Source organism: Rhinolophus sinicus, chromosome 14 (assembly GCF_057876585.1).
Source record: "Rhinolophus sinicus isolate RSI-liver-muscle chromosome 14, RSI-T2T, whole genome shotgun sequence".
In the NCBI taxonomy this organism is placed as follows: domain Eukaryota; kingdom Metazoa; phylum Chordata; class Mammalia; order Chiroptera; family Rhinolophidae; genus Rhinolophus; species Rhinolophus sinicus.
In genome coordinates this window covers 149687791-149714611 of record NC_142514.1, presented here as the reverse complement: position 1 = coordinate 149714611, position 26821 = coordinate 149687791, and the positions used below count along the sequence as shown (strand labels likewise).

The window sequence follows — 26821 nt, the reverse complement described above, 5'->3', positions numbered from 1 at the left end:
CACAAAGTATTATTTAGTAAACATTTGTTGAATGAATAACAAATCAGTTGATACAAAATATATCTGCCTATGAATTTACATCTGCACAATTATTAATAGTGGTTAGCTTTTTTTTTTTTTTTTTTAGAAATACTTTGTTATTTTCTGTGGTAGGGAGTTACTTGAGAAGAATGTTAAGTATAATTTCCAACTCCGGAATTTTTATCTCTAACCTGAACTTTTCCCTGAACTTTAGACTTGTGATTAACTCTCTATTTTATATCTCCACTTGGATGTCTGGTAAACATCTCACTCTTAACATGTCTAAGAGATACACCTATACTTTCCAAACCTAATGCTTTCATTCTCATGCTTAGTAATTTTTAGTGTCTCAGGCCAAAATCATAGTCATCCTTCACTCTTCTCTTACATCCTACATTTAATCTATCAAATTCCAAGTCTTGTTCTTCAGGATATAGTCGAGTGCAGTCTTTACCACATACCACTGCTACAACCCTGGTCCAAGTCACTTTTAACTTTCACCTGGATTATTTTTAGTTGCCTCTGAAATGGTCACTCGAATTCTGCCTTTGCTCCCTTTCTTCTATTGGCCACTTGATCTAACATACATTAGATCATGTAGGTCACATGTCAGTGGTACCCATTTCACTCAGATCAAAAGCAAAAACCCTTCAAATATTCCTTCAAGGGCCTTCACGATCTGGTCCTAGTCTTGTCTCTCTGAGCTCCTTTTAACCCTATTCTTGCTTTCTGTGCTCCAGCTATTCTGGCCTTCTTGAATGCTTTGAAAAAGTCAAAGATGACTCTTCACAGGGTGTTTGTACCTCCTCTTCCCTTATATGTTCTCCTAGTTCTATTTCTCACTTCCTTAGGTTTTTGCTCAGACGTTGTCTCATCAGAGTCCTACCTTGACCACTCTTTGTAAAGTAGAACTGCTCACCTCAAAATGATGACTCTGTCCTCTTTACCGTGCTTTAAATGATCTCATAGCACTTACCACTGTATGATATATTTCCCCCCCCTTCTTCCGCCTCCCCCTCTCCATTCTGGTGCAAGCCGTTGTTTCTCAATCTAGTTGTGTAGGACAGCTCCCTGGCCCATGCTGGTATTATGAGCCTTGCGCTCCCCTGGCTGACGCAGTTGGTCGCCAGTCGTTGGTTGGCCACTCACAGCAGCTCTTGCCTGCTGCCAGCCGCTCCCGCTGGCTGCCGACCACTCATGGCAGCACGCGGTAGCGCACGGCAGCACAGTAGCACAGCAGCCTGTGGCAGCACACAGCAGTCCAAGGCATCCCACGGCAGCTCACGCCGACCTCCGGCTGCTCACGGCAGCCCAGCTCCAGGGAGAGCCGTTCACAATCTTAGCTGTAGGGGGTGAAGCTCACTGGCCCATGTGGGAATCGAACCCTCAACCTCAGCGTTAGGAGCACAGCGCTCCAACCATCTGAGTCGCTGGGCCGGCCCCACCGTATGATATTTAATGTATTTATATGTTCTATGTCTTTCTCTATTGGAATGTATTGTTTTGGGGGGCAGAAACTTTCTTGGTTCTATCCACCAGGGCTAGAATTAGTAAGTACCATCTAGTAGTAGTAGTTCAGTGAATATTTGGTAGAGGTGAATGCATGATGAAACTAAAATCGTTGCTGCAGGAGAGGATAAGAATACTTTTAGTTATTATAGGGGTTATTGTATATTGCAAGCACTTACTATCTATTGATGATTTAAAAACCATAGCATTTTTTAGAGCTAAAAAATTTAGATTTAGCAGTATGAATTAAATATTATAGCTTCAATTCAGGGACTCCTCAATTTGTAGAGGTGCTTGCCTAGCAATATCTTTGTTTATTTAAAAAGTTCAAAAGCCAGAAACAAGGTAATAGACCTTTTTTAAAGCAAAAGGAACCTCCAGCTCCTTTGCTGTTTGCATGAAATTTATTTTTATCACTTCGGGAATACTTTTACCTTGATAGTAAAATGTAAAAGTTTGGCTATTAAGGGGTATTTTTCTGTCAAAATGTTAATATCTAGATCTTCATTTGACTTCAAAGAAAAGATGCTCTTACAGCGGCCACACAGCAGTATATCAACCTCTTCCTGCTGCTGTTACTGCTTCTGACTCACGAGAGTTGCTGACGTATCTCTAATAATGGCATTTTAGGAAGAAGAGAAACACGTCAGGATTAGGACTAGTATTAAAACTATTCTTGGACACCCATAAACAATACAGAGGGTGCCAAAAAAATGTATCCACATTTTAAGAAAGAAGAAAACTATGTTAAAATTTAATACTCAATATATACCCGATAACAGAAGATGAATACAAGTCACGTTTGACTTCTGCCGTTACACATTGATACCATAATTCAATTCAACTTCGAAAGGTATTAATAATACATAGATAACATCTCTTAAAATGTGTGTACCTTTTTTTGGCACCCCAGTGTATAAATGAATGAGCAGGATTGTGTTCTAATAAAATTTTATTTGCAAACATAGATAATGGGTTGAATTTGGACCAGGGCCACAGTTTTGAACTCTTGCCTTACATTAAAAATGCTTATAAAAAGCATATGCAAGTTAATTGCTTCAAAAATATATTAATATAAAATCATTTAAAGGGTTAAATGAAAAAGCTAGAACACAAGATATTTGTTATACTAATAAAAACAGCTTATTTTTCCCCAAAATAAAAATAAGATTTAAAATATTACTTCTTTAATAAAGAAAGACTAATTCAAATAGATGAGAGCATCTAATATGAAATTTATAAGGATGCTTACCTCATTTTTAAGGAAAAAAATGTTTTTTAAAGCTTGATTGTTTGCAACATTTTGTAAACCGGAAAGCTATATCTGTGTCTCATACACACACGTATATGGTAGGGTTTGAAAAGGAATAAACAATTGATGAAGGGAAATGCTTAGATGTTACATATCCCCTGAAACTTGAGCTAAATTCAACAAACGTTAATAAGATTCACCAGGTTATGATGTTAGTTGCTGGAATTGTTTAAAGATAAGATAATTTCCCAAAGAGCTATAAGGATATACCATGTGTATAGTACACATGGGTGCAATACATAAGTGAGTTTCATTCACTCTGTAGATATTTTACTATTTTTATTTAATAAATATTTATTTAGCTGATTCATTTGTATTTTTAATATAATATTTTTAAAATATTTAAAATACTTGACGATAATTTCTATCAGAGCAGCAGTGCTAATAATATCAGTTACTTCTGAAAAATTTTCATGTATTATTTCTTTGATAATTTACTTATGTCTGGTCTCTCTGGAACATTAATATTAGTTGGATGTTGAACTCCTTCATTAGTTCTCTAATTTTTTATCTTTTCTCTCTTTTTTATCTTTTTGTCCTTTTATTCCCAATTCTTCTTTCATCTTTTTCAGTAACCTTTTAAAATTTATGCTATTGTGTTTTGAATTTCTCAGAACTTTCTCATTTTCTATAAAAATAAACAAACAGCATCCCTGCCCTTGTTTTCTTGATACAATATTTTTTATATCACTGAGTTTATTGATTATAGTTTTGCTTTCTTCTGTGTTTACATCGTCTGTTGCTTTTTAAAATTAACGTGTATTAAAATTTATTGTGAAATTTTAAATTTGCAAGAAATTTCAAAAATTGTACAGTGAGTTTCTGGGTGCTCTTTCCTCAGCTTTCCTCAGTGATAACATCTCATAAATGTAGTCAGATACATTATCAACAGCAAATTGACCTGGGTACATTATTATAGTTAAACTATAGACGTCAGTTTTTATGTGCATTCTTTTCTTTTTCTGGTATACAGTCTATGATAGTTTATCACATGTATATTCATGTAACTTACCACAATCAGAATACAGAACGGTTCCATCACCATAAAGAAATTCCATCATGCTACCCCTTTAGGGACACACCCTTTCCCTATCCCTAATGTCTGGCAACCCCTGATTTGTTCTCCATGGCTGTAATTCTGTCATTTTGAGACTATTACATAAGTGGAGTCAGATAATATGCAGTCTTTGGGGATTTTGGTTTTTGTCATTCAGCATAATGCCTTTGAGATCCATCCACTGTGTTGTGTATCTGTAGTTCTTTTTAAAAAATTTTTTTCCATTTTTAAAATTTATTTTTCAATTACTCTTGACATACAGTATTAGTTTTAGGTGTACAACACAGTGATTAGAAATTTATATGACGTATGAAGTGATCACCATGATAAGTCTAGTACCCATCTGACACCATATGTAATTATTACATTATTATTGACTATATTCCCTATGCTGTACTTTGTATCCCTGTGACTGTTTTGTAACTGCCAGTTTATACTTCTTAATCCCTTTTACCTTTTTCACCCATCCCCTCAATCTCTCCCCACCCCCCACAGTCTGGTGACCACCAATTTGTTCTCTGTGTCTATGAGTTTGTTTCTATTTTGTTTGTTCATTTATTTTGTCTTTTTGATTCCACATATAAGTGAGATCATGTGGTATTTGTCTTTCTCAGTCTGACTTATTTCACTTAGCGTAACAACCCCTAGGTCCATCCATGGTGTTGCAAATGGTAAGATTTAATTCTTTTTGATGGCCGAGTAATATTCCATTGCATGTATGTACAACATCTTCTTTATCCAATTGTCTATTGATGGGCACTTGGGTTGCTTCCATATCTTGACTATTGTAAATACTACTGCAGTAAACATTGGGGTGCATATATCTTTTTGAATTAGTGTTTTGGATTTCTTTGGATAAATACTCAGAAGTGGAATTGCTGGGCCATAAGGTAGTTCTGTTTTTAATTTTTTGAGGAACCTCCAAACCCTTTCCCATAGTGGCTACATTAATTTGCATTCCCACCAACAGTGTACAAGGGTTGTCTTTTCTCCACATTCTTGCCAACACTAATTGGTTGTTGATTGATTGATTGATTTTGTATATATATATTAGTTTCAGGTGTACAAAACAACATGGTTAGAGATTTACATCCCTCACAAAGTGATACCACCCCCCAAGCCTACTACCCCTCTGACATCGTATATAGCTGTTACAGTACCACTGACTATATTCCCTATGCTGTACTTTACGTCTTGTGAACACACACACACACACACACACACACACACACACACACACACACTTAACTATAGTTGACATTCAGTATTTTATTCTACTTTAGCTTCGCGTGTACAGCACTGTGGTCAGGTATCTACACAATCTATGAAGTGATCCCCCTGATAAGTCCAGTACCCATCTGGCACCCTACATTATTTTATAGCGTTATTGATTATATTCCTCACACTGTATTTCACATCCCCATGACTATTTTATGACTGCCAATTTGTGCTTTCTCATCCCTTCACCTTCTCTCCCATCCTCAACCCCTCCTCCCTTCTAGCAACTGCAGTTTTTTCTCTGCATCTATGAGTCTATTCTGTTTGCTTGTTTATCCTGTTCTTTAGATTCCACATATAAGTGAGATCAGTAATCTTGGTTGTAGGTCCTGGCTTTTCATCATGTGGAATATTTTGGCCTGCGAAGTTTCTGTTGAGAAATCAGCTGACAGTCTTAATGGGAGCTGCCTTGAAAGTAGCTAACTGTTTCTTCTCTTGCTGCTTTTAAGATTCTCTCTTTGTCTTTAATCTTTGGCATTTTAATTATTGTGTGTCTTGTTGTGGGCCTCTTTGGGTTCATCTTGTTTGGGACTCTCTGAGCTTTCTGGACATGTATGTCTATTCTCTTTGCCACGTTAGGGAAGTTTTGCATCATTATTTTCTCACATACGTTTTCAATCCCTTGTTCGCGCTCTTCTTCCTGTACCCCTTTAATGTGAATGTTGGTACTCTTGATGTTGTCCCAAAGGCCCCTTAAACTATCCTCATTGTTTTTGATTGTTTTTTCTTTTTGCTCTTCCAATTGGGTGTTTTCTGCTACCATTTCTTCCAGGTCACTGATTCTGTCCTCTCTTTCATCTAATCTGATGTTGATTCCCTCTAATGTAGTCTTCATTTCAGTTATGGTATTTTTCATTTCTGACTGGTTCTTTATGTTTTTTTATCATATTTTTTGTTTTCTGTCTCTTTGTTCAAGTTTCACTGAGTTCATCCATTTTTCCCCTTAGTTCATTGAGCATCCTTATAACCAGTGTTTTGAATTCTGTATCTGGTAGGTTACTTGTCTCCATTTCATTTAGTTATTTTTCTTGAGTTTTGTTCTCTTTTATTTGGTACAAGTTTTGTCTCATTTTGGCTGACTCATTGTGTTTATTTCCATTTATTAGGTATGTCTGCTCCATCTTCTGATTTTGACAGAGTGGCCTTATGTATAAGGTGTTTTTTAGGGCCCAGTGTCACAGTCTTGTGTGTCACCTGAGCCAGGTTCTCCAGGGACCGTTCCCTCTATGAGTTTTGTGTGTCCTCCCTTCGTAGTTGAGCCTCAATTGCGGTTGACAGGGCAGTGGGTGTGGTTGACCCTCAGGCTGACTGGCTGTGAGGACTAGCTCTGACTGCTGTGGAGGAGCTGTTGTGTGGAGGCTGACCCCAAGAAGCAGAAGTCGCTTTAGCAGGGATATGGTGCCAGCCAAGACTGCCCTTTGGGTGTGTCATTTGTGGAGCTGGCTGGGTGGTGCTCATGTGGTCTGAAGCTGGCCACTGGCTGTCTTGGTTCTGGAGCCTCTTCGGGGGTTGTTCGGTGTACGCCAAGGCCAGCCACTGCTTATGCTGGGCTTGGGTCTTCTTAGTAGGAGCTACAAAATGATGTGCGATTGCATGTTGCTTGTGCTGGGCTTGTAGGTGCCTGGGAGAGGCTGCACTGCAGTCCGAGACTGGCTGCTGCTTGTGTGAGTCTTGGGCCCCTTTGGTGGGCATCACAGTGTGAGCTGACACCAGCCACCACTTGTGCTGGGCTCATGGCTGCTTAGTTGAAACTGTGTTCCAGGCCCAGATGGGCTGCTGCTTATGCCAGGATTGGGGTCACTTGAACGGTGAAATGCACATATTTGACGATAAGGACCATTTTATTTTATTTTTTCCAATGTGGATGCCCATTATATCTTTTCCTTGCCATATTGCTCTGACTAGAATCTTCAGTATATTTGTGAGTAGAAGTGGTGAGAGTGGAAATGCTTGTCTTTTTTTGCCTTTTAAAAAAATACTTTTATTTATTTTGAGTGTGTTTTTCCAGCACCCGTACGTACCTCCAGGTCAAGTAGTTGTTGACTTGGAGGGCGCAGCTCACAGTGGCCCATTTGGGGATTTAACCGGCAACCTTGTTAAGAGCACCGCGCTCTAACCAACTGAGCTAACCGGCCACCCCGGAAATCCTTGTCTTGTTTCTGATTTTAGGAGCGCATTTGGTGTTTGACCACTAAGTATGATGTTGGCTATAGGTTTTCCATAGATATCTTTTATTCAACTGATGAAATTCCATTGTATTCCTACTTTGCTGAGTTTTTTTTTTATAAGCAGGAATGGATTTTGGATTTTGTCAAATGTATTTCCTATTTATATTGAGCTACAATTTTTTTTCTTAATTTGTTAATGTGAATTGACTTTGACTTTTGAATATTTAGTTTATCTTGCATTTTTAGAGTAAATATTATTAGGTCATGATGTATTGACCTAATTGCTGTATTTGAATTAATAAAATTTTGTTTAAAATATTTGCACCTGTGTTCTGAGGGATGTAGGTTTGTAGTTTTCTTGTAATGTCTGTCTGGTTTTGGTATCCATAATGCTGGCCTCGTAGAATGAGTTAGGAAATACCTTTCTTCAATTTTCTGGAAGAGTTTGTGTAGCATTGGTATTATTTCTATCTTAAAAGCTTGGTTGAATTTATAGGTGAAGCCATCTGAGCCTGAAGTTTTCTTAGAGGGGAAGTTCTTAACTTCAAATTCAATATTTTAATAAATATAGAGCTGTTCACCTTATCTGTTTCTTTTTGAGTGAGTCTTGGTAGGTTTGAATTTGTTCTAAGTTGATGAATTTATATAAAGTTCTTTATGATATCTTCTATCATTCTTTTAATATTTGTAAACTTTGTCGTGATATCAACTCTCTCATTTCTGATACTGGTAATTTGTATCTTCTCAGTTTTTCCCCCAATCAGTCTAGTGTAGAGGTTTATCAATTTTATTAATCTTTTCAAAAAACCAGCTTTAGTTTTGCCATATTTTGCCATGTATAATGCGCTCCCAGGTATAATGCACAACCACATTTTTGGTCCAAACTTTCAGGGAAAAAAAAATCTTTTGTTTTAATTCAAATTTGTATCTTTACATTTAAGTACTTGTTTTTTGTATTATGAAGGAATTTTAGCAGGTAGTTTTTAACTATTAAGGTACAGGAAATTTTATGTAACAAATTATTACAAAACACAAGAATTGATACAAGGTACAAGAAATCTTACGTACTCGTAACAAATTTATGATAATTACGCATCATAGAAGGCCAAGTTCATTGGAAGTTCAACAAAACCGATGATCCCATTCCAGGGTATTATTTTTGCCTACGGATATTGTTATTGATTTCTCGAGTTACACTTTTATAAGCATAAATAAAAATTAAAAACATAGATAATGGAATTAGTACTACCCACATATAATGCACATCTTTATTTTTCCCTCACAAATTTGGGTTAAAAAGTACACATTATACATGGCAAAATATGGTAATTGGTTTACCTTACTTTTGTTTTCTATTATTTTGATTTCCACTGTGGTTTTTATTTTTTCTACTTTCTTCAGGTTTAGTTTGCTCTTTGTCTAGTTTCTTAAGGTACAAACTTGAGGTGATTTTCCTTTGATCTTTTCTAATATAAGCACTTAATACTGTAATTTGCTACCTAGCTACTGTTGTATGTCATGCCACTCCACATATTTTGATATGTTGGGTTTATTTTTCACTTCAAAATTTTCTATTTTCCCTTCTGATTTCTTCTTTGCACCATGGTGTATTCAGAAAGGTTTTATTTTATTTCCAAATATTTGGGAATTTTCCAGATATCTTTCTTATACTGAATTTCGTTTAATTCCATTATAATCAGAACATACTTTGTATGATTTAATTTTTTAAAGTTTATTGAGACCTGTTTTATTGCCCAGAATATGGCCTATCTTGATAAATGTTTTGTGTGCACATGAAAAGAATGAATTTTCTGCTTTTGTTGGGTGAAATATTCTATAAATGTCAGTTAGAAATGTTCTGTAAATGTCAACTGGTCAAGCCAGTTCATAGTGTTGTTCAAATCCATTTCATCTTTACTGATTTTATACTTGCTCTATTAAATACTATTAGAGGGATATTGAAATCTCTGACTATAGTTGTGGAATTGTCTAGTTCCCTGTAATTTTATCAGTTTTTGCCTCATGTATTTTGCAGCTGTGTTATGAGGCAGGAGAACTTTTGGGATTGTTCAGTGCTCTTAATGAATTTACCCCTTTTATCCTTATGAAATGCCTAGGTAAGATTCTTTGTTCTGAGGTCTACTTTGACATTAATATAGCCACTCTTGGTTTCTTTTGACGAGCGTTAGCATAGTTTATCTTTCCTTATCTTTATATATTGAACCTCTTTGTACTTTTATATTTAAAATGTGTTTTTTGTAGGCAGCATATAGTTGGTCTGGTTTCTGTATCCAGTTTGATAATCTTTACCTTTTATGGCTCAGACCATTTACATTTAATGCAATTATAGATAAGGTTAAGATTATAATCCTGCTGTTTATTTTCTATTTTTTCCCATTTATTCTTGTTTCCCCCATCCTCCTCCTTTTTTCTTTGCCTCTTTTGGATTAGTTGTATCTTTTTTATGATTTCGTTTTATTTCCTTTGTTGGATTACTAGCTGTAATTCTTTGTTTCCTTACTTTAGTGGCTGCTTTGGGGCTTATAATATACATCTTTAACTTATTAGTCTACCTTCAAGTGATATACCATTTGTTGTATAAGAGCCTTATAATTGTGTACTTTTATTCTTTCCTCTCAAATTTGTGCTGTTTTAGTCATGTATATGTTACAAATCTCATACTATATTGTTTTAATTATTGATTAAACTAATATTTTAAAGAGATTTAAACAATGAAGCAAAAAAATTATATATTTTCCCATGTAGCTATTATTTCCAGTGTTCTTCATTCCTTTGTGTAGATCCATATTTTCATCTGGCATTATTTTTTCTTCTGCCTGAAGGGCTTCCTTTAATTTTTCTTATGTGTAAGTTCACTTGTGATGAATTCATTTATCTCTTTGTGTGTGTGTGTCTGAAAATGCATTTTCCCTTTGTTTGTGAAAGATGGTTTTACTGGTTATAACAAATGTAGATTGACTGGTTGTTTTTGTTTTGCTTTGTTTTTATGTTTTATTTTTTCTTAAAATGTTTTTGGGATTTGTTGTGCATGTTGTATCTGTCGGTTTGTAGTATTCACTATATTTTAAGACATTATTTCTTCAAATACTTTTTCTCTTCCCCACCTCTCTTTCATGGACTCCATTTTCATATCTATATTAGGGCACTAAAAGTTGACCCACAGCTCACTCATGCTCTGTTTTCTCTCTGTGTTTCATTTTGATTATTTCCTATTGCTGTGTTTCCAAATTCATTTATCTGTATAATCTTTTCATTTATAATGTATAATCTTCATTAATTCCATTCAGTGTATTTTTCATCTTAGACATCATCATTTTTATTTCTGGAAGTTTGATTTCTATTTTATCTTCTATATCTCTACATAATTTTTTGGAGGAATGTGGTTATACTGATTATTTTAATGTCTTTGTTTCTAATTTTAAGATGTGTGTAAGTTCTGGGTTGATTTGATTGATTTTTTTCCCTTTATACGTTATGTTTTTCTGCTGCTTTGCATGCCTAGTAATTTTTTATTGGATGCTATGCATTGTGACTTTTATCTTGTTTGGGTGCTGGATAGTTCTGCATTCCTATAAATATTCTTGAGCTATGTTTTAGGGTTCAATTCAGTTACTTGGACACAGTCTGAGTTTTCAGGTCTTGCTGTTAAGATTTATTGGATGTGACTAGAACAGTGTTCAATTTAGGTCTAATTCTTTCCCATTTCAGAGCCAAGACCCTTTAGATTCTCTTCCCAGCATCCTCTGAGTTACGAGATTTTTCCAGCCTGACTGGGAGGAACAGGCCCTGTATGAGAGTCCTGGGCACTGTTTCCTCTAATCCTTTGAGTTGGTTCTTTCCCAGCCTCGTGTAGGTTCCTCACGTGTGTGCTGGTTGGTATCAAGCTGAGTACTTGAGGAAGACCCACTGCAGATCTCTGAGGGCTTTTTGTCTGTGCTGTTCTCCCCTCTCTGGGACTCTTTCCTGAGAACTCTAACCACCTATCGTCCCCAACCTCTCTGCTCCATATCCTTAACACCAGGTGTTACCTGGGTTTCGCCTCCTTGTTTTACTCTGGAAAATCTCTCAAGGTAATAATTGGGGCAGTTATTGGGCTTATTGTCTCATTTGTTTTCCATCTTTCAGGGCTCACTCTCTTTGTTTCATCTATTTTGTCCATTTTAGGGGATTGTTTCAGACAAGAAAGTAAATCCAGTCCGTGTTACATTGTCTTGGCTGGAAGCAGATATGGGGGCCATTGTGCTTTTCATCTCCTTTCCTGTCCTCAATTCATGTATCTCAAATTCTTTTAAATGCAACACAGAACAGAATTATCTCCTCTGAATTTGCTCGTCCTCATTTTGCACACATTAATTATTTTCATCCTTAGAGTTCTTTCCTGATTTAAAATTATTTAATTAAATAGGGTAGGACATAATTAGTGTTTCATAACATCAGGTTTTGAAGGTCTGATTCAGAGTACATTCCATGTGGGAATGAAAAGAAAGGAGAGAAGTGTATTATATCTTTCACATTCATTTAAAATCTGAACAGTTTAGAAGTGAAGCCAATATTTCAACAGAACACTTAGCAGTATTTCATCTTTCAGCTGCAGAAATGTCTGGTGGAAGTGCTTTTTCTATTAATCAGTCTGCTTGGCCCTTACTCAAACTGAACATTTATCCTGCTTTTGCCTTAGTTGTAGTTGTGTTTGTACCTTGTATATTAAATTTTCAGTTAGATTCATATTTAGAAAATGTGCTTAGCACATTCAAAACTTAGCAGCTAGAATAATTTGAGGAGTTATTTTTTTTATATATAATCCTTGTTCTATTTATGTGGATTTCTTTTTTTTTCCTACTTTAGGACTTAAGCCAGAAAATCCGTTGTTTCTAGTCTAAGTTTTTAACATAAATGCAGTAGGATCTTTTGATTTGTTCTATTTGGGAACAAAAAAAAAGATGATGTGCCAAAGATGCAATTCTACTCTGATCTTTTTCACTAGAAATAAGGTGGGAGTAGAATTTTTCTTTTCTTTAGATTTATGAGAGATAAGTGACTGATAAAGGCTGATAGGTTGGTTGCCTTTATTTCTCTAGAAGTAACTCTTAGGGTATAAATACAAAGTCGGCCCTATCTTTTGTATTTGTAGTCTGTTACAGTGAAGTGATAACTGATTTTAATAATGAAAGAAACCACCAAAATAATAAAACTAGTGTTATTACTAATAATCTAACAGAGGAGATGACCTTGAAGTGCTGCAGGATTTAAAACTGAATTATCAAGAAGATTAAATTTTAAATAGTGTGGTTTTGGCGAAGAAGAGCAGGGTAGTATTATGGAGAGGGTACTGGAATGACTCAAAAGGCTTAGGTTATAGTATTAGCGTATACACTTAGTATGTGACTGAGCAAGTCTTACAATTTTGAACTTTAATATCCTCATCTGTCATAACTAAATAAACTAATATTTACTGGACGATTCTGTTGTGCCAGGTACATTGCACAACAGCTTACTTATTATATACTTCATTTAATTCTCATATTAACTTTAGAAAGTAAATTGAATCTACATTTTACAGATGAGAAAACTAAGCTTCCAAAATGTTAAGTAAATTTAACATGTCAAGCAATTACTAGTTAAAGGATGACTTGATTCTGAGTCTTTATTACTCTAAAGCCATGAAGTTCCTTCTATTTCTATAAACCACTTTAATATTTTTAAACCACGAACATGGTGTATGCTAAAATGGTAAATTTGCAAAATGCCTTAGGTCTAGCTCTAATTTTTGTCCTGTCAGTTTTCCTACCTATCTATTCTGCTTATTAAAATCTTATCTATGTATCAGTGCCTGACTCACCAGTGACTAACCCTAATCTACAGTGATGTCTTCTTCCTCTGAGATCTTAAGGCATTTATTATCTGTCACTCATTTATTAGTTATCTACGTATTTGAGGTATATTTAGTCATTTTGTATTTGAAATTTGGGATAACTCTTGAATTGTTTAAATTTCTACATGTTCATGTTTTACTGATACACCTAAGCTCCTTGAAGAAGTTTCTCTACTGGCATGTAGCACAGCACTGTACACATAGGACATATAACTTAATAAATAATTGTGTGAATGAATTCTGTCAACTAGACTATTTTAGTTAATCATTATTCTCTGTTATTTCTCATGGGTTAATGCACTCTATATCTGATGTTTTAAAATTTTAAATTCTGTGACTTTATACATTCGGTGCAGTTAAGCTTTTTAGAGAAATGTTTTTAAAATTTTTGAAAAGAGTTCAATCAAAATCAAAATGAGTTGATTGAACTTAGCATGTAGAATTATTTTACTTGGCAAGGAGACCAATTACTTTGGCATATACCTCAGTTTTGAGTTCCAGAAGCTGGTGATTTTTCCCTCTCTTTTTCTCCCACAATCAAAGAAATCAAAAAAACATTTGAGTAATATTTAGATATGGGAAGTCACTACTACTATTTCTACTACTACTTTACTTCTATTACTACTTATTTATAAGTCAGTTAACCTTTCTGGGCTTTAGTTTTCTCATCCTTAAAAGGAAAGCTGAGTTGGATTTTTGTGATCTTTAAAAGATCTTTAAAATTCTGGAGAGTGCTCCAGAATTGATAAAACCTAAAAGTTCGAGGTAAATTAGGTTTCAGAATTGTAAAGTAGCGTTTGATTCTTGCCCTTTAAAATATTAGTAGTTTTGGAGCATTTGAGATTTTGTCAGTTTGGTTCAAATAAACTCTTAAAAAAACAAAATATTAGTAGTTTTATGTTAAATGTTTTTTGTTTTTTTTCTTTAAAAGTGTTTGTATCTCATGTTCTACTTTTATGGTTAATTTTTTTTTGTAACTTATTAGTACTCCCTCACGTGTTGCTAAAGGAGTTCTCGACCACACCAAAATGAGTCTACATGGTGCTAGTGGGGGACATGAGAGATCACGAGATAGACGAAGGTCAAGTGACAGATCACGAGATTCATCTCATGAAAGAACAGAATCTCAACTCACTCCTTGTATTAGAAATGTTACTTCTCCAACACGACAGCACCATGTTGGTAGGTAAATCAACTAACCTTCCCAACAATTTTTTAAAGCATGCATTTACCTTTTTGAAGTAGTAATGACAATGAATTTGTGCCTAATACTTCAGAGTAAAATTAACTTCTTACTTTTATTCAGTTGCTTGTTTTAGCTTAGCTTGGTGCTTGCTGTGGAAAAACAACTTACTAAATGAAATGTAAAAGCGAATTAATTTTTAAGAATCTGGAACAGTTGTATGAGAGAAGTAATTTGAAAGCTTTTATAATGGTGAGATGTAGATTAAAAAAATTTTCAAGTTGATTTTTATCTTAGGAGATATATAGCAGTGGTTTATTTTAAACTAGTTTATAAATTATTGTAATAATAAATGCTACCAATAATAAATTTACTGTAAATATCAGTAACATCAACAATAAATTTACTATCAATAATAGTAAATTATTGGTAGGAATCCTTGCTTAATCATCCTGAAAAAAAGAACGTGAAAGCTAGAATAGCCATCAGGAGTAATTTATTTTGATTTTTGACAATATTTTTAATAAGAAGAATAGAAGATGAAAGGGAATATTTGAAATGTTTTGCTTTCTTGCCAACTGGCTCAGGTCTTTTTCTTCCTACACATTACTATAAATGAAAGTTATTGCCCCAGGTAAATGCATTGTGTGACTGACTATATAATGTACTAGTCTGTAGCAGAGGTACGCAAGTGATGTGAACTTGTTGATTTTCATTTTCCTTTGGGGAAGGGGCTAAATTAAACACCTCAACTTGCTATATAGGATTACTTACTATATGAGGTTTCTGATTATTATAAATCAAAATCATTTATATTAGGGTCTAAATATGTATAGAAGTTATCAATAACTAAGTAGGTCCTTAAAGTCAGACTAGTACTGATAAACCAAAAATCAACAGAAGTATAAATAAGAGATTATAGTTTGTTATATGTGAAGTTCAGTATACAAGAAGACACTAGGAGGATATAATAAATTATTGCTTTAGCAAATTTTGCTTTTGGGATACTACCAGCATTGCGGAAACAGGCAATAAAAGCGAGGTGTGACAGTGTCTCTGGAGATACTGCAAATCTAATTATATAATCAGTAAAGCTGCACAGAATGTTCTAAGTAAGCCTGAGTCATGGAGGAATTTGGCAAAAGCTGATGAAACTGATGAGATGGAGGTACATTTTTAGGTCACCTTTATAGTTTAGTGATCTAGCCTCTGAAGGAAACTTCATCACAAAAATCTTAATTTCCCCTTTGTAGAATATTGGAACATCTAAAGAAAATGCTTTGAATTTTAATAATATTTTCTACCTATTAAAATTATACATAATATGTGATCCTATAAACTTTGTAGCAGTGTTTTATTCAACAAAAGTGAGACTGGAAAGAAAGCACTGTTATCATCAGCTATGGAAGTCACTTCATTTGGTAGACATTGAGTCATTTGGAAAAATAAGTACTTCTTGCTGTCCTTAGTGAAATTTATTTCTTCCTTTGGGACCTTCCTTTTGTGAGTTAAATTGCTGGTATTGAAATGCCCTTATTAACACAGTGAGGTTTAAAAGTTTGTAGTTTGTGTTCTCAGAATAGTATTAATACTTTTAATATTTAGGAGACTTTAAATTGGTGTTCTTACTAATCTTTTACTAACTTTCAATACTTATTTGACTTGTGATTCTGTTCCTTGGGTTTCTATATATTTTTAGGTAGGGTAATAACATAAAATTTACCTTAATTTTGATCATAGTCTGGGCCAACGTTAGTCAGATATACATCTTTCTTAAATGTCTACAAAGTCTACAAAGATTAATTATTTCAGAAAACATTTTAGGTTTTATTCCTGAGAAATAAATTAATATTTATGGTATTCTGTGAAAATGTTATTTGAGATAAAAAAATGCAGGAATGCTGTGATTTTAAACAACTTTTCTAAATCAAAATTTTAAAAAGATATATATGGATCTTGCATTTTTTAAAGAGAAATTTGCATAACTTGGTTTAACATCTTTATTTCAGAACGAGAAAAAGATCACAGTTCCTCTCGTCCAAGCAGTCCTCGTCCTCAAAAAGCATCTCCAAATGGTTCCAGTAGTAGTGCTGGGAACAGCAGCAGAAACAGTAGTCAGTCAAGTTCAGATAGTAGCTGTAAAACATCTGGGGAGATGGTATTTGTATATGAAAATGCAAAAGAAGGAGCTCGGAATGTAAGAACATCAGAACGAGTGACACTAATAGTGGATAACACTAGATTTGTTGTAGACCCATCCATTTTTACTGCACAGCCAAATACAATGTTGGGCAGGTTTGTATTATTGCAGTTCTTTATATTATTAATTATAAAGTACTTCACATCATTTTTTTATGTAAGTTTTTCATTTTTTTCATAATGGTAATTCTCTGTTGGAGTGTAGTGTTCTTATTTTACAGATGGAAGAACTAAGCTTTTGAAGGTTAAAGTTTATACAGCTAGAAAGTGGTAAAGCCAGATCTTGAAATTGGTTTTATTTTTAACGATCTTTGCTGTACCAGTAGGAATAGCAAATATATTAGTTAATGAAGACAGATACTAAAAGACCTCGACAGGCTGAAACCACAGATTGCATCTAACAATGTGAATTGAACAGTGATAATGTTTCCTTTACTTGGGGCTCCCAAAATCCACAGTCAAATACAGCAGGTATCAGATTTGTTTAAAGGAAAAAAAACCCAACAGTTGGTTAGCTAAAAAGTCAGCATGAAACGTCAGTTTGATATAGATACTCACAAAAAGGAATGTTACTAACAAGTAGTTAGTAGAATGAAGGAGAGATTAATAATCATCTAATCTGTGCTCATCGAGAGTAATAGATTAATGTAAAGTTTGTAGTAGTGGAAACTGCAATCTAAGAATGATATAGATAGTAGAGACTCGATTTTTCATCGTGTCCAAAATTAGGATCAAATACCTTTTAAATGTAAAATTAGTATCTTTTTCTGTTCACTCTAATGTAAAATGAAGGGGCATATATATTTGTATGAAGTAGAAATTTACATGAAGTAAGAAAAAACTTTTTTTTTTTTTTTTTAGGTTACATATGAGTATTTTGTAACCTAAACACTCTTGGGATGCCTGTGTGTGTGTGTGTGTGTGTGTGTGTGTGTGTGTGTGATATTTGTCAGTGTCTGAATACAAAATAAATGCTAGCATATGACACTATACGTTTTGAGTAGGTCAGTATTTTCTTTTAACATTGGCTTTGCATATGTGAGGAAAAAATACTTGAACTATAGGTATTTATGTATTTTTAGTAGCATAGGAGAAGATTATTGATGGAAGCTATTAGGAGGATGACTTGACACTGTTAATACTTTATTTTTTAGCTAAACTTTAAAGAAACACAATTAAGAAGTAGATGTTTGGTATTTTGCTTCACCTGTTAGGCTACGTTTTCTAAAAATATATATTTTGTGTGTGTGTGTGTGTGTGTGTGTGTGTGTGTATCAATATTGATCTGAAAAGTATAGCTTTCTCCTTTTGTAAAAAGTTCAAGTATTTTGAGAAAATTGCATTACACTTGATTCCTGTAAGATTTTTTTGTATCAATGAAGGTTTTTCACGTCTGTTGACTAAAGTATATCTTTGGCAGTGTAAATTAATATACACGGGAAACTGTATAAAGCAGTTGGCATTCTTTTGGGAACTTGGAAATAAAACTTTGTTCTTTACAGGTTTCTGTGTCATAACAAAAGGGGAAACATTTAAATTGGGAAGTAGTTGAGTAAAATACTTAGATCAGTCATATTTACTTTAGGAATAGTGGTATCAGATTCAGAGGTTCTACTTTTTTTTTCTTCCATATAGTTAAGTACAATTTAAGAACTATCATTTATTCAGTGATTTTTATCCTAAATTTTTCTTGTTAGAATGTCCTGTCTTTTATGAAAAGATGGAAATAGAAGTTGGTACATACATAATGCCCTAACTTATGAAAACGTTTTCAACCCTGTGCCAGACCCCCACATTTGTTCTGAAATTTTGTAGTCAGTGAAATGTCAAAATTTGGAGGAGGTTCTACTTCCTTGAATCACAATATAAATTTTTTCTTGGGAGTAATGCATTATACTTCTCATTTTGAAGGACATATTTTGCAAATTGACTCTTTTCTAAATGGTTACTGTTACAGGGCCAACAACATAACCTGAAAAAATATGTCCATTTGTATTTTTCTTATGTAAAAATTAATATTAAGAGCTTTTTACTCATTTAAACTTTTCATTCTTTTCTTCTTCATTCCTTTCTGCCCCATTATTTGATTGCTTGTTTTTCAATTCTAGAATGCAAGCGTAAGAATTTTAAGCAAGATTTCTTACATTTGTAGTTAAGATTGTGAAAAGTAAAACAACTAACCTGCTTGTACATCTTAGTTTTACCTAGTTTAGATTATTGTATTTGCTGTGTTATAGCATTAACTTTGTAATAAAGATGGCAATTTTAAGGAAAAGGCACAAATAACATGGTTTCCCTTTTCCTTTTTTTTTTTTTCTCCCTTCTTGGTAAGATTAGTATAAAAGCCACCTTTGCCCCTAGATTAACTGATTGATATTTCTTTGTTCCTGAGGACAAGGGGCTGGAAAGTTCTTTAGCTTCTGAATTTTATCAGTTGATTTTGTTTGCTTATAGGGAATGTATATTACTGTTCCTGCCCATCAAAAAGGAGCTATTTTAAATATTCCTTTGTTTATTACATTTTCCAGAATAAATTTCTGATAAAAATTCTTGAACTAATTTAATGATATAATTGAATGCTTAAATTATAATTCCTTTTTAGTTTTGTGCAAAAATCAGTTTTCTCTTTTGAAGGAAATATTCTACCTATTGATATATATCTTAATTATTTGCTATTATAGGATGTTTGGATCTGGCAGAGAACATAACTTTACACGACCCAATGAGAAGGGAGAGTATGAGGTAGCAGAGGGAATTGGCTCCACTGTATTTCGAGCTATCCTGGTAAGTCTTTGTTTCGTATGTGTTTTGACTTAATCATATGACCCCTTCTTGGTAGGTACTTGAATTGAAATCAGAATTCTATTTTGGATATCTTTATGGAGGTATGCAGGGTACTGTTTTTTTAAAAAAATACTGTTTATTTTTATTTTAATACATAGAGACAATATGATATAAATAAATGAATTTTATGACCGATGGGAAGACAGGATATGGGATGATTCATCTCTTAGGTCTGCATAAACAATTCTTTTAAGGGTTTAATGTTAACATTTATGGAGTCACGTTACTCCTTCCTCCTTGTAATTCTCTTAAAGAAGTTGATCGTTTTTTGCTACCTGAGAATGAATGTGGCTATTTGAATTCAGTATTTTATTGTACATAAATAGCAATACGGACATTTATGAACATTTAAAACTCATATCTGAAATGTATTTGTTAGCGTCTTTGTTTTAATCCTTTATTTTGAGGTTTTCACCTTTTATTTTGAGGAATATTTGAATTAGTAATACAGAGTCCCTACTTGTAATTTTAAATCAGTGATAAAGATTTGATTACAGTGTGCTACGTTTATGCCACAGTCTGAAAATATGGATTCCTCAGATAGTTTGGGGGAAGAAAGGAGGGAGGATCCTGCAGTACAGGACAGGAAAAGTACAGTTGAACCTTGAGCAACACAGGTTTGAGCAGTCAGGATCCAGTTATTTGTGGATTTTTTTCAATAAATAATGTAGATAAATTTTCTTGTCCTTATGATTTTGTTAATACCATTTTCTTTTCTCTAGCTTACTTTATTATAAGAATACAGCATATAATACATATAACATACAAAATATACGTGAATCAACTATATTGGCTTCCGGTCAATAGTAAGCTATTGGTGATTAAGGTTTAGGGAGTCAAAAGTTATATGCAGATTTTCAACTATACAGGGAGTTGGTACTCTTAAGTCTGGTGTTGTTCAGGGGTCAACTGTAGTTGATCTTGATTGGGTTGTTAGTACTCAGACAAGTATCCAATGATGACTGATTTCCACTGATTCATCAACTTTAGAAATTATGTTTCTGTGACTCTGAACCTTGAGAAGTTTGAGGCAGATCTTAATCTTTTAGAAAGTACTTTTTTCAGCTGTCCGTACTTACTTTTGACCCCCAATGGAGTTGACAAGAAAAATGTTTATAACTCAGCTATGGAGTGACTTATTTGTAATCTGGGGCCAGCCCTAACAACATTTTAAGTAGATTCTGGGAATCAGTACTATTGATTGATTGTAGTTAATATGGGAAACATGAAAGGATAGTATTTGGAAGAAGAATATCTAATTGTGCCTTCTGTTTTACATATTTTAATACTTGGATATGACTTTGAAATTCTTTCCTAAAAACCTTAAATTTTGCTCAATTCTCTAGGTAATATTTAAGGTAACTTAAAATATACTATTCAACTTCCTTTTCAAAAAAGTTTTTAAAATTTATGGTAGTTATATAGAAAAATATCTTACGGAGGAAATATATATGAATTAGCATGATGTAGTCAAGAGAAGAGATGCATAAATAATGGGGAAACCTACGGTCTCATTTTACGTCTGCTATTAAGTAATTCTATGACTTGGTGAGTCAGTGAACCTATGTGGGCCTAAATTTTTCTTACTGGTTAAATGAAATAGTTGTTAGGTGAACGGAGGTCCCATCTAATCTTAAAATATGCAATTCACAAATCTCAGAGCTCTACTGTTTTGAAAATGCTCCCAGCCCAACCTTAGTAATAAGTTCTGGTTATCTCCTGCACTAGATGTTTTATGTGTTCTTTGCCTTTTTTTTTAGGATTACTATAAAACTGGAATAATCCGTTGTCCTGATGGCATATCTATTCCTGAACTGAGAGAAGCATGTGACTATCTCTGTATCTCTTTTGAATATAGCACTATTAAATGTAGAGATCTCAGTAAGTATGACGTTTTGTGTATGAGTAGTTTGTAGAGTTATATTGGAATGAAAAGACTGAAATAGTGCTACTTATCTAGACTTCAAATATTTGTTTAATTAAATTGTAAAGCACTTTAATACCATGAAGATTATTTATGGAAGTTTATAGACATGTTTATGAGCTCCTTGTGCAATTTTCCAAAAACATTTTTTCAACTTTCATAATTTATTTTTTTAATAGACTCTCCTATATTTTCATCTACTGTTTCCTTTATCATTTGTTGCTAATGTTTTACCTCTCAGCTTGGGAGCCCTGGCTTTGCTAAAATGTGGTGTTTGACTTCATTCTTTAGAGCTCATTAACCAAAAATTCATAATTTTTTTCTATTTACCATGTAAGATAATATCCTAAGCTACTATGGAAGACAGAAATAATTCTCAAAAACAGCATTTGTCAAAAAAGATCTTAGACTGACTACCTAGTCCTCATTTATACAAAGGGTTAAATGACTTCATTCAAGAACGTTAAGCATAGTCTCAGAGCAAGGTCTAGAACTTAGGAATCCTAACTCTTTGATTGATGTTTTCTTCTCACCTCCTCCTCAGCACCCCACCATTTCACCGTTATGCCATGCCTAAGAAAAAAAGGTGATTATATAGTCAAAATAGTTTATGAAAATTATCAAATGTTGACTTGGATATTAAGTGATTGGAGAAGTTCAGACGAAGGAGGGGTTATTGTCAGCTAGAGGGTTTGGAGAAGAATTCACAGGAGACAGGTAGTAAAGAAGGAATAGGAATGATTTAAAAAAGAGTAGAGTAGGGAGGTCATTCTAAGAGTTGGGATTTTTGGAGTAAAGATGGGGAAGGTACACTTTGTAAATAACCTAGTTTGTATCAGAACCAGAAGGAGACGGGAATAAATAGGTGGGCCAGATTATGGAAGGTCTTTAATACAAACTAGTGTTCTTACATTTTATTTTATATACAGTGGGAATCCATTTTTTAAGTTTCCTATATGTGGTTATAACCTTGTGCTAGCTCCAGACATATCGTTACTTTTATTACCTAAACTCAACACTAGCTTGGCAGAGAGTGGAGTCATACCTTTTCAGAGATTGGTGTATTGGAAACTGTGAATGGGAAATTTTATTTAAATTTTTAAGGCACCTACTGTATACTTAAATATAACTATCCTTGCTTGCTTACGATCTAACTCTGAAAATGAGTGGCCTGTGCTTGCTTCGGCAGCACATATACTGAAAATGAGTGGCCTTAAGTCTGTGCCTAAGTACTATTTTATTTTTGCCAAACATTCTTTAAAGTTTCCATAAAATTCAGATGGTCTCCCTCTGAGTTCATTTCTCTGTAAATGATATTTAAAAGTTTAAAGTCAAATAGTTGGACATCTGGAGCATACATCTGTAAACTTGAACAAAGTTGCTGTTTTTACATCTTAAAAAGTGTTTTTAGTAGAAATCATGAGCATTTATTATTTTAATTATAGATCCTTGACGTCAAGTTTAGTGTTTTTTAATTCATGGGACTATTTTAATTTAACTTCATACAATTAGATGTTGAGTTTTGGTGACTGTCAGATTTAAAAAAACACTAGAATTTTTTACAGATGATGTGGACTTTAGTTTTGTTATCCTTTGGACACAGTTTACCTCGTCATCACTGTTAAGTTTCATTTATCTGTTAGGGAATGTAGGTAAGAATCTTGGTGTAAAATATGTGTAATATGGTTGCCATATGTAATAGACTTTTGACTTTTAAATACTTACAATTATTTCTAGATTACTTGTAATATGTTACTAAAAATTTAGAGATTCTTGTAGACTTTATTAAAACAAAACTAATAGAATTTGAAGAGACAGAAATAGTCTTATAAAAATACAAAAGGATACTGTAGGTGTAGACTTGAGTCCAAAAATGAATTTTTTTCTGCAGATAAGTGCCTTTTCTGAATATTGTAATGGCACTTTACACTAAAATGTGTACGTGTGTCTCTTCACTTAAAAAGAAGTCAAATAAGTACTGTTTATTCAATAGAGAGTTGAGTTTCTTGGGCGAGTTATTTAAACCTTGTTTCTTAGTTTCTTTATCTTTAACATGGAGACAGTAACACTTACCTCACAGGGTTGTTGTGAAAATTAAATGAATAGTGCTTGACACATAGTGTTAAATACGGGTTTGCTAAAAAATAAGGTAGCAAAATTAGGAAATGAAAGTAAATTAAAAGAAAAATATTAAAGGGTCATACTGTACACGCTATTTTATATTTCCACATGGAAATATATTGTGAATAACTGCATTAGTAAAAAGTTTTTAATAACAGTTTGTTTAATGGTTACATAGTAATCAGTCCTTTTGTGAATTTTTATTGAGCACTCACTTTATACCAAATATTAGGTATATAAAAGAACAAAAAAGACAAGGTTCCTTCTCATGATGCTTGTAGTACAGTGGAGGATAAGCAAGGAAGTTGTATTATGGTGTTAGAGGAAGCATAGGATGCGAAATGAGCACATGGGAACTGTACCTCAGGTGTGGGGGCTTGAGGAAGCTTCTGGAGGAAAGGGAAGAGGACGTGTGTTCCAAGCTAAAGGAATGGTATGTTCATAGGTAAGATCAGCACAGGGACTGACTGCATAGTCATCTGTCGTAGAACTTACCAGGAGCCAAGGGAAATCTGTGGTGAGTGGTAGCTCCCCAAATAGGCTGTACATTGCTTCAGCTATACCGTTCTTTCCTAAGGTAAGCACTGTAATCCAGAAGAGGTCTTGAGAACGAGAGCTAAACTCAGGAATGAAGGCCTAGAGCTAAAAGAAATGAAAATACAGTGTCCTTGCGTAACAGTGATATGGAAAATGAAATTTAAAGTTTGAATAAAGTTCCAATTCAGAAGGCCCAGGAAGAAAGGCACCATCCTTGTGGAAGATAATGGGACTGCAACCAAAGTCTAAAACACTGAAGTTATATCCAAGCCTATTGAGAAAGGGAAATCCGAGGCAGAGCCTGCCTATGGAGTCACTGAAACAGAGGCACAAACTACAGAGACACTTGTGTTTTCTGTCCCCATTTCCATCTCCATCTCCGTCTCTGTCTCTTTCTCCATCTCTACGCCTATTTCTATCTTGCTCTATTTTTCACTTTGTAACACTAAACTAGTTCGAACTGGAGGACAGGGATTATACCTTTTTTAACTTTGTGTCCATAGTGCCTGCCACATAGTAAGGACTCAGTAAACATTTGTTGAATGAATAAATTATTTTATCCCCTCATACATTTTTAGAACTCTTCCACTGGTCATCTTTTCTAGTATCATTAGTTTTTCCTTCTCAGTAATCCTTAGGCTCAAACATACTGAAATCTGACCTATGTCTGTTCTAGACATTCAAAAAAATTATTTAAAAAATGTTGAGCTTTTCCCTACGATTCCGTGAAGTTAATTTTTCAGAAGAATGAACATAATTATACTGATTCCTACTCCAACTGCTCTGGCTTTCCATTTATTCGGTTTTCTTTTATGTCTTATTTTTACTCTGGTCTTGTTTATTCTTTGATATTTTTATATTGTTGTTATTGTTGTGTGTAGAGTATGTTTAAACTGGAAGTATAGAGTTACCATTCACTGAGATGGAGACTTCATGGGAGAAGTTTCGAAGCTTGATTTTGGACATGTTATGTTTAAAATACCTATTAGACATCCCAGTAGAAATGTTGAGTGTGGGACATTGGATATACATGTCTAGAGTTCAGGAGAGAAATGAGGGCTAGATATTTATATGTGGGAGTCATCCATATGTGGATAGTATTTTTAAAAATATTTTTTTAAAGGACTGTTCACACTGATTTATAACCTTTTTCACATAACAGGGCTTTATGGCTCAAGTTGGGGATTTGGGACCTTTATTCTAAGAGTAGTACAGCCATGAAAGATTTAAACTAGGAGGAGACACATAGTTAAATTTGGCTGCTGTGGGAAAATGAGTTACAGTAGTCCCCCCTTACCTGAAGGCGATACATTCCAAGACCCCCAGTGGATGCCTGGAGCCTCAGATAGCACCAAACCGTATATATGTATATACATTTTCTGTTCATGTCTTCCACCCACAAGTGTAATGCCTTTTCCATCTTAAGCACTTACCATTGCACTGTGGTTGTAACTTTTGCAATTTGAGATGCAACAGCAAAACTAGCATGAATTTCTTTTTCCTTCTTCACAATTTCACACAGAAGATTCGTTTTTACTGTAGGTCTTAGCGACCTTAGCAAATGATTTTTTTCTTTCCTGAAGTCAGGAACTTTCACCTTTTCACTTAAAGGAAACACTTATGAATTCTCGATGGCATATCTGAATTGCCAGCGTCATTTTTCTTATGCTTTGGGGCCCTGATTACGTAAAATAAGGGTGACTCAAACACAAGCCCTGCGCTACTGCGACAGTTCACCTGATAACCTAGGCAGCTGCTGTGACTCATGGGAGGGTAGCGTATATAGTGTGTGTCCTGGACAAGGTGATTCCCGTCCTGGGGGGGGCGGAGCTGGACAGAGATTGCATCACGCTGCTCAGAACAGCGCACAATTTAAAATGTATGAATCGTTTCTCTCTGGTGTTTTCCATTTATTATTTTTGACCACAGCTGACTGCAGGTATCTGAAACCACAGAAAACAAAACCACAGATAAGGGGGCAAAAGCCAGTGCTGGGGAAATTTCATGAGAAGGTTTTACAATAGTTTGGCTGAGAATGAACGATAATTTGCACTGTGGCGGGGGCAGTGAAGATGGCCTTTGTTCTCGTTATTGCTGTGTAACCATTCCAAACGTAGTAGCATAATCATTTTTATTCTATGGATCAAGGATTCAGACAGGATGCAACAGAGGTGGCTTATGTCTGCTTCACAATATCTGAAGCCTCATTTTGTGAAGAATTGAAGGGCTGAGGTGACTTAAAAGGCTGGGGGCTTCTTCACTGACTTGTTGCTACCTGAACTGGGATTACTCAAAGGCTGGGGTCAGTTCTTACTGTCACACAGAGGACATGTATGTAGCCTCTTCATGTGGCTTGGGCTTCTCCAAGTCTGGAGATTGAGTTCAGAGAGGAAGCATTTGGAGAGCGAGCATTCCCAAGACCAAGGTAAAACTGCAAGCCCTGCACCATCACCTCTGCCGTGCTCCCCGGGTAAAGAGCAAGTCAGTATATGACCAGCCTAAATCAAAGGGGAGGAGGATCAGACGCCACCTCTTGCAAGGCGTGAAGGTCACATTGCAGAAAAGCATGTGGCGTAAGAGATTTTGCAGCTATCTTTGGAAGATACCATCTTCCAGAGAAAGAAATGACACAATCCAGGATGTATTTAAGAGGTGGACTTGATAGCATTTGGAGAACGATTGAATTAAGAGATGAAAGAGGAACCAAGGATTGATTGATTTATTCTACAAATATTTAAGTGCCTATTAATGCCAGGCACTCTTGAGATGATGCTG

The 26821-nt window shown here is 34.5% G+C and overlaps 1 protein-coding gene across 7 annotated transcripts in view; it reads left to right on the top strand.

Annotated features, from left to right (window-relative positions):
- BTBD10 (BTB domain containing 10) overlaps nucleotides 1-26821 on the top strand; it is a 65538-nt gene that overhangs the window by 30634 nt on the left and 8083 nt on the right. For all 7 annotated transcript variants that reach the window (XR_012497526.2, XM_074336024.2, XM_019729548.3 and 4 more), the window contains 4 exons: nucleotides 14224-14420; nucleotides 16431-16716; nucleotides 19302-19404; nucleotides 21225-21345. Coding sequence is in view for 6 of the 7 variants with exons in the window: in XM_019729548.3 (XP_019585107.1) it covers nucleotides 14224-14420; nucleotides 16431-16716; nucleotides 19302-19404; nucleotides 21225-21345 (707 nt within the window). In the remaining variant the exon portion in view is untranslated. The remainder of the gene's footprint in view (nucleotides 1-14223; nucleotides 14421-16430; nucleotides 16717-19301; nucleotides 19405-21224; nucleotides 21346-26821) is intronic.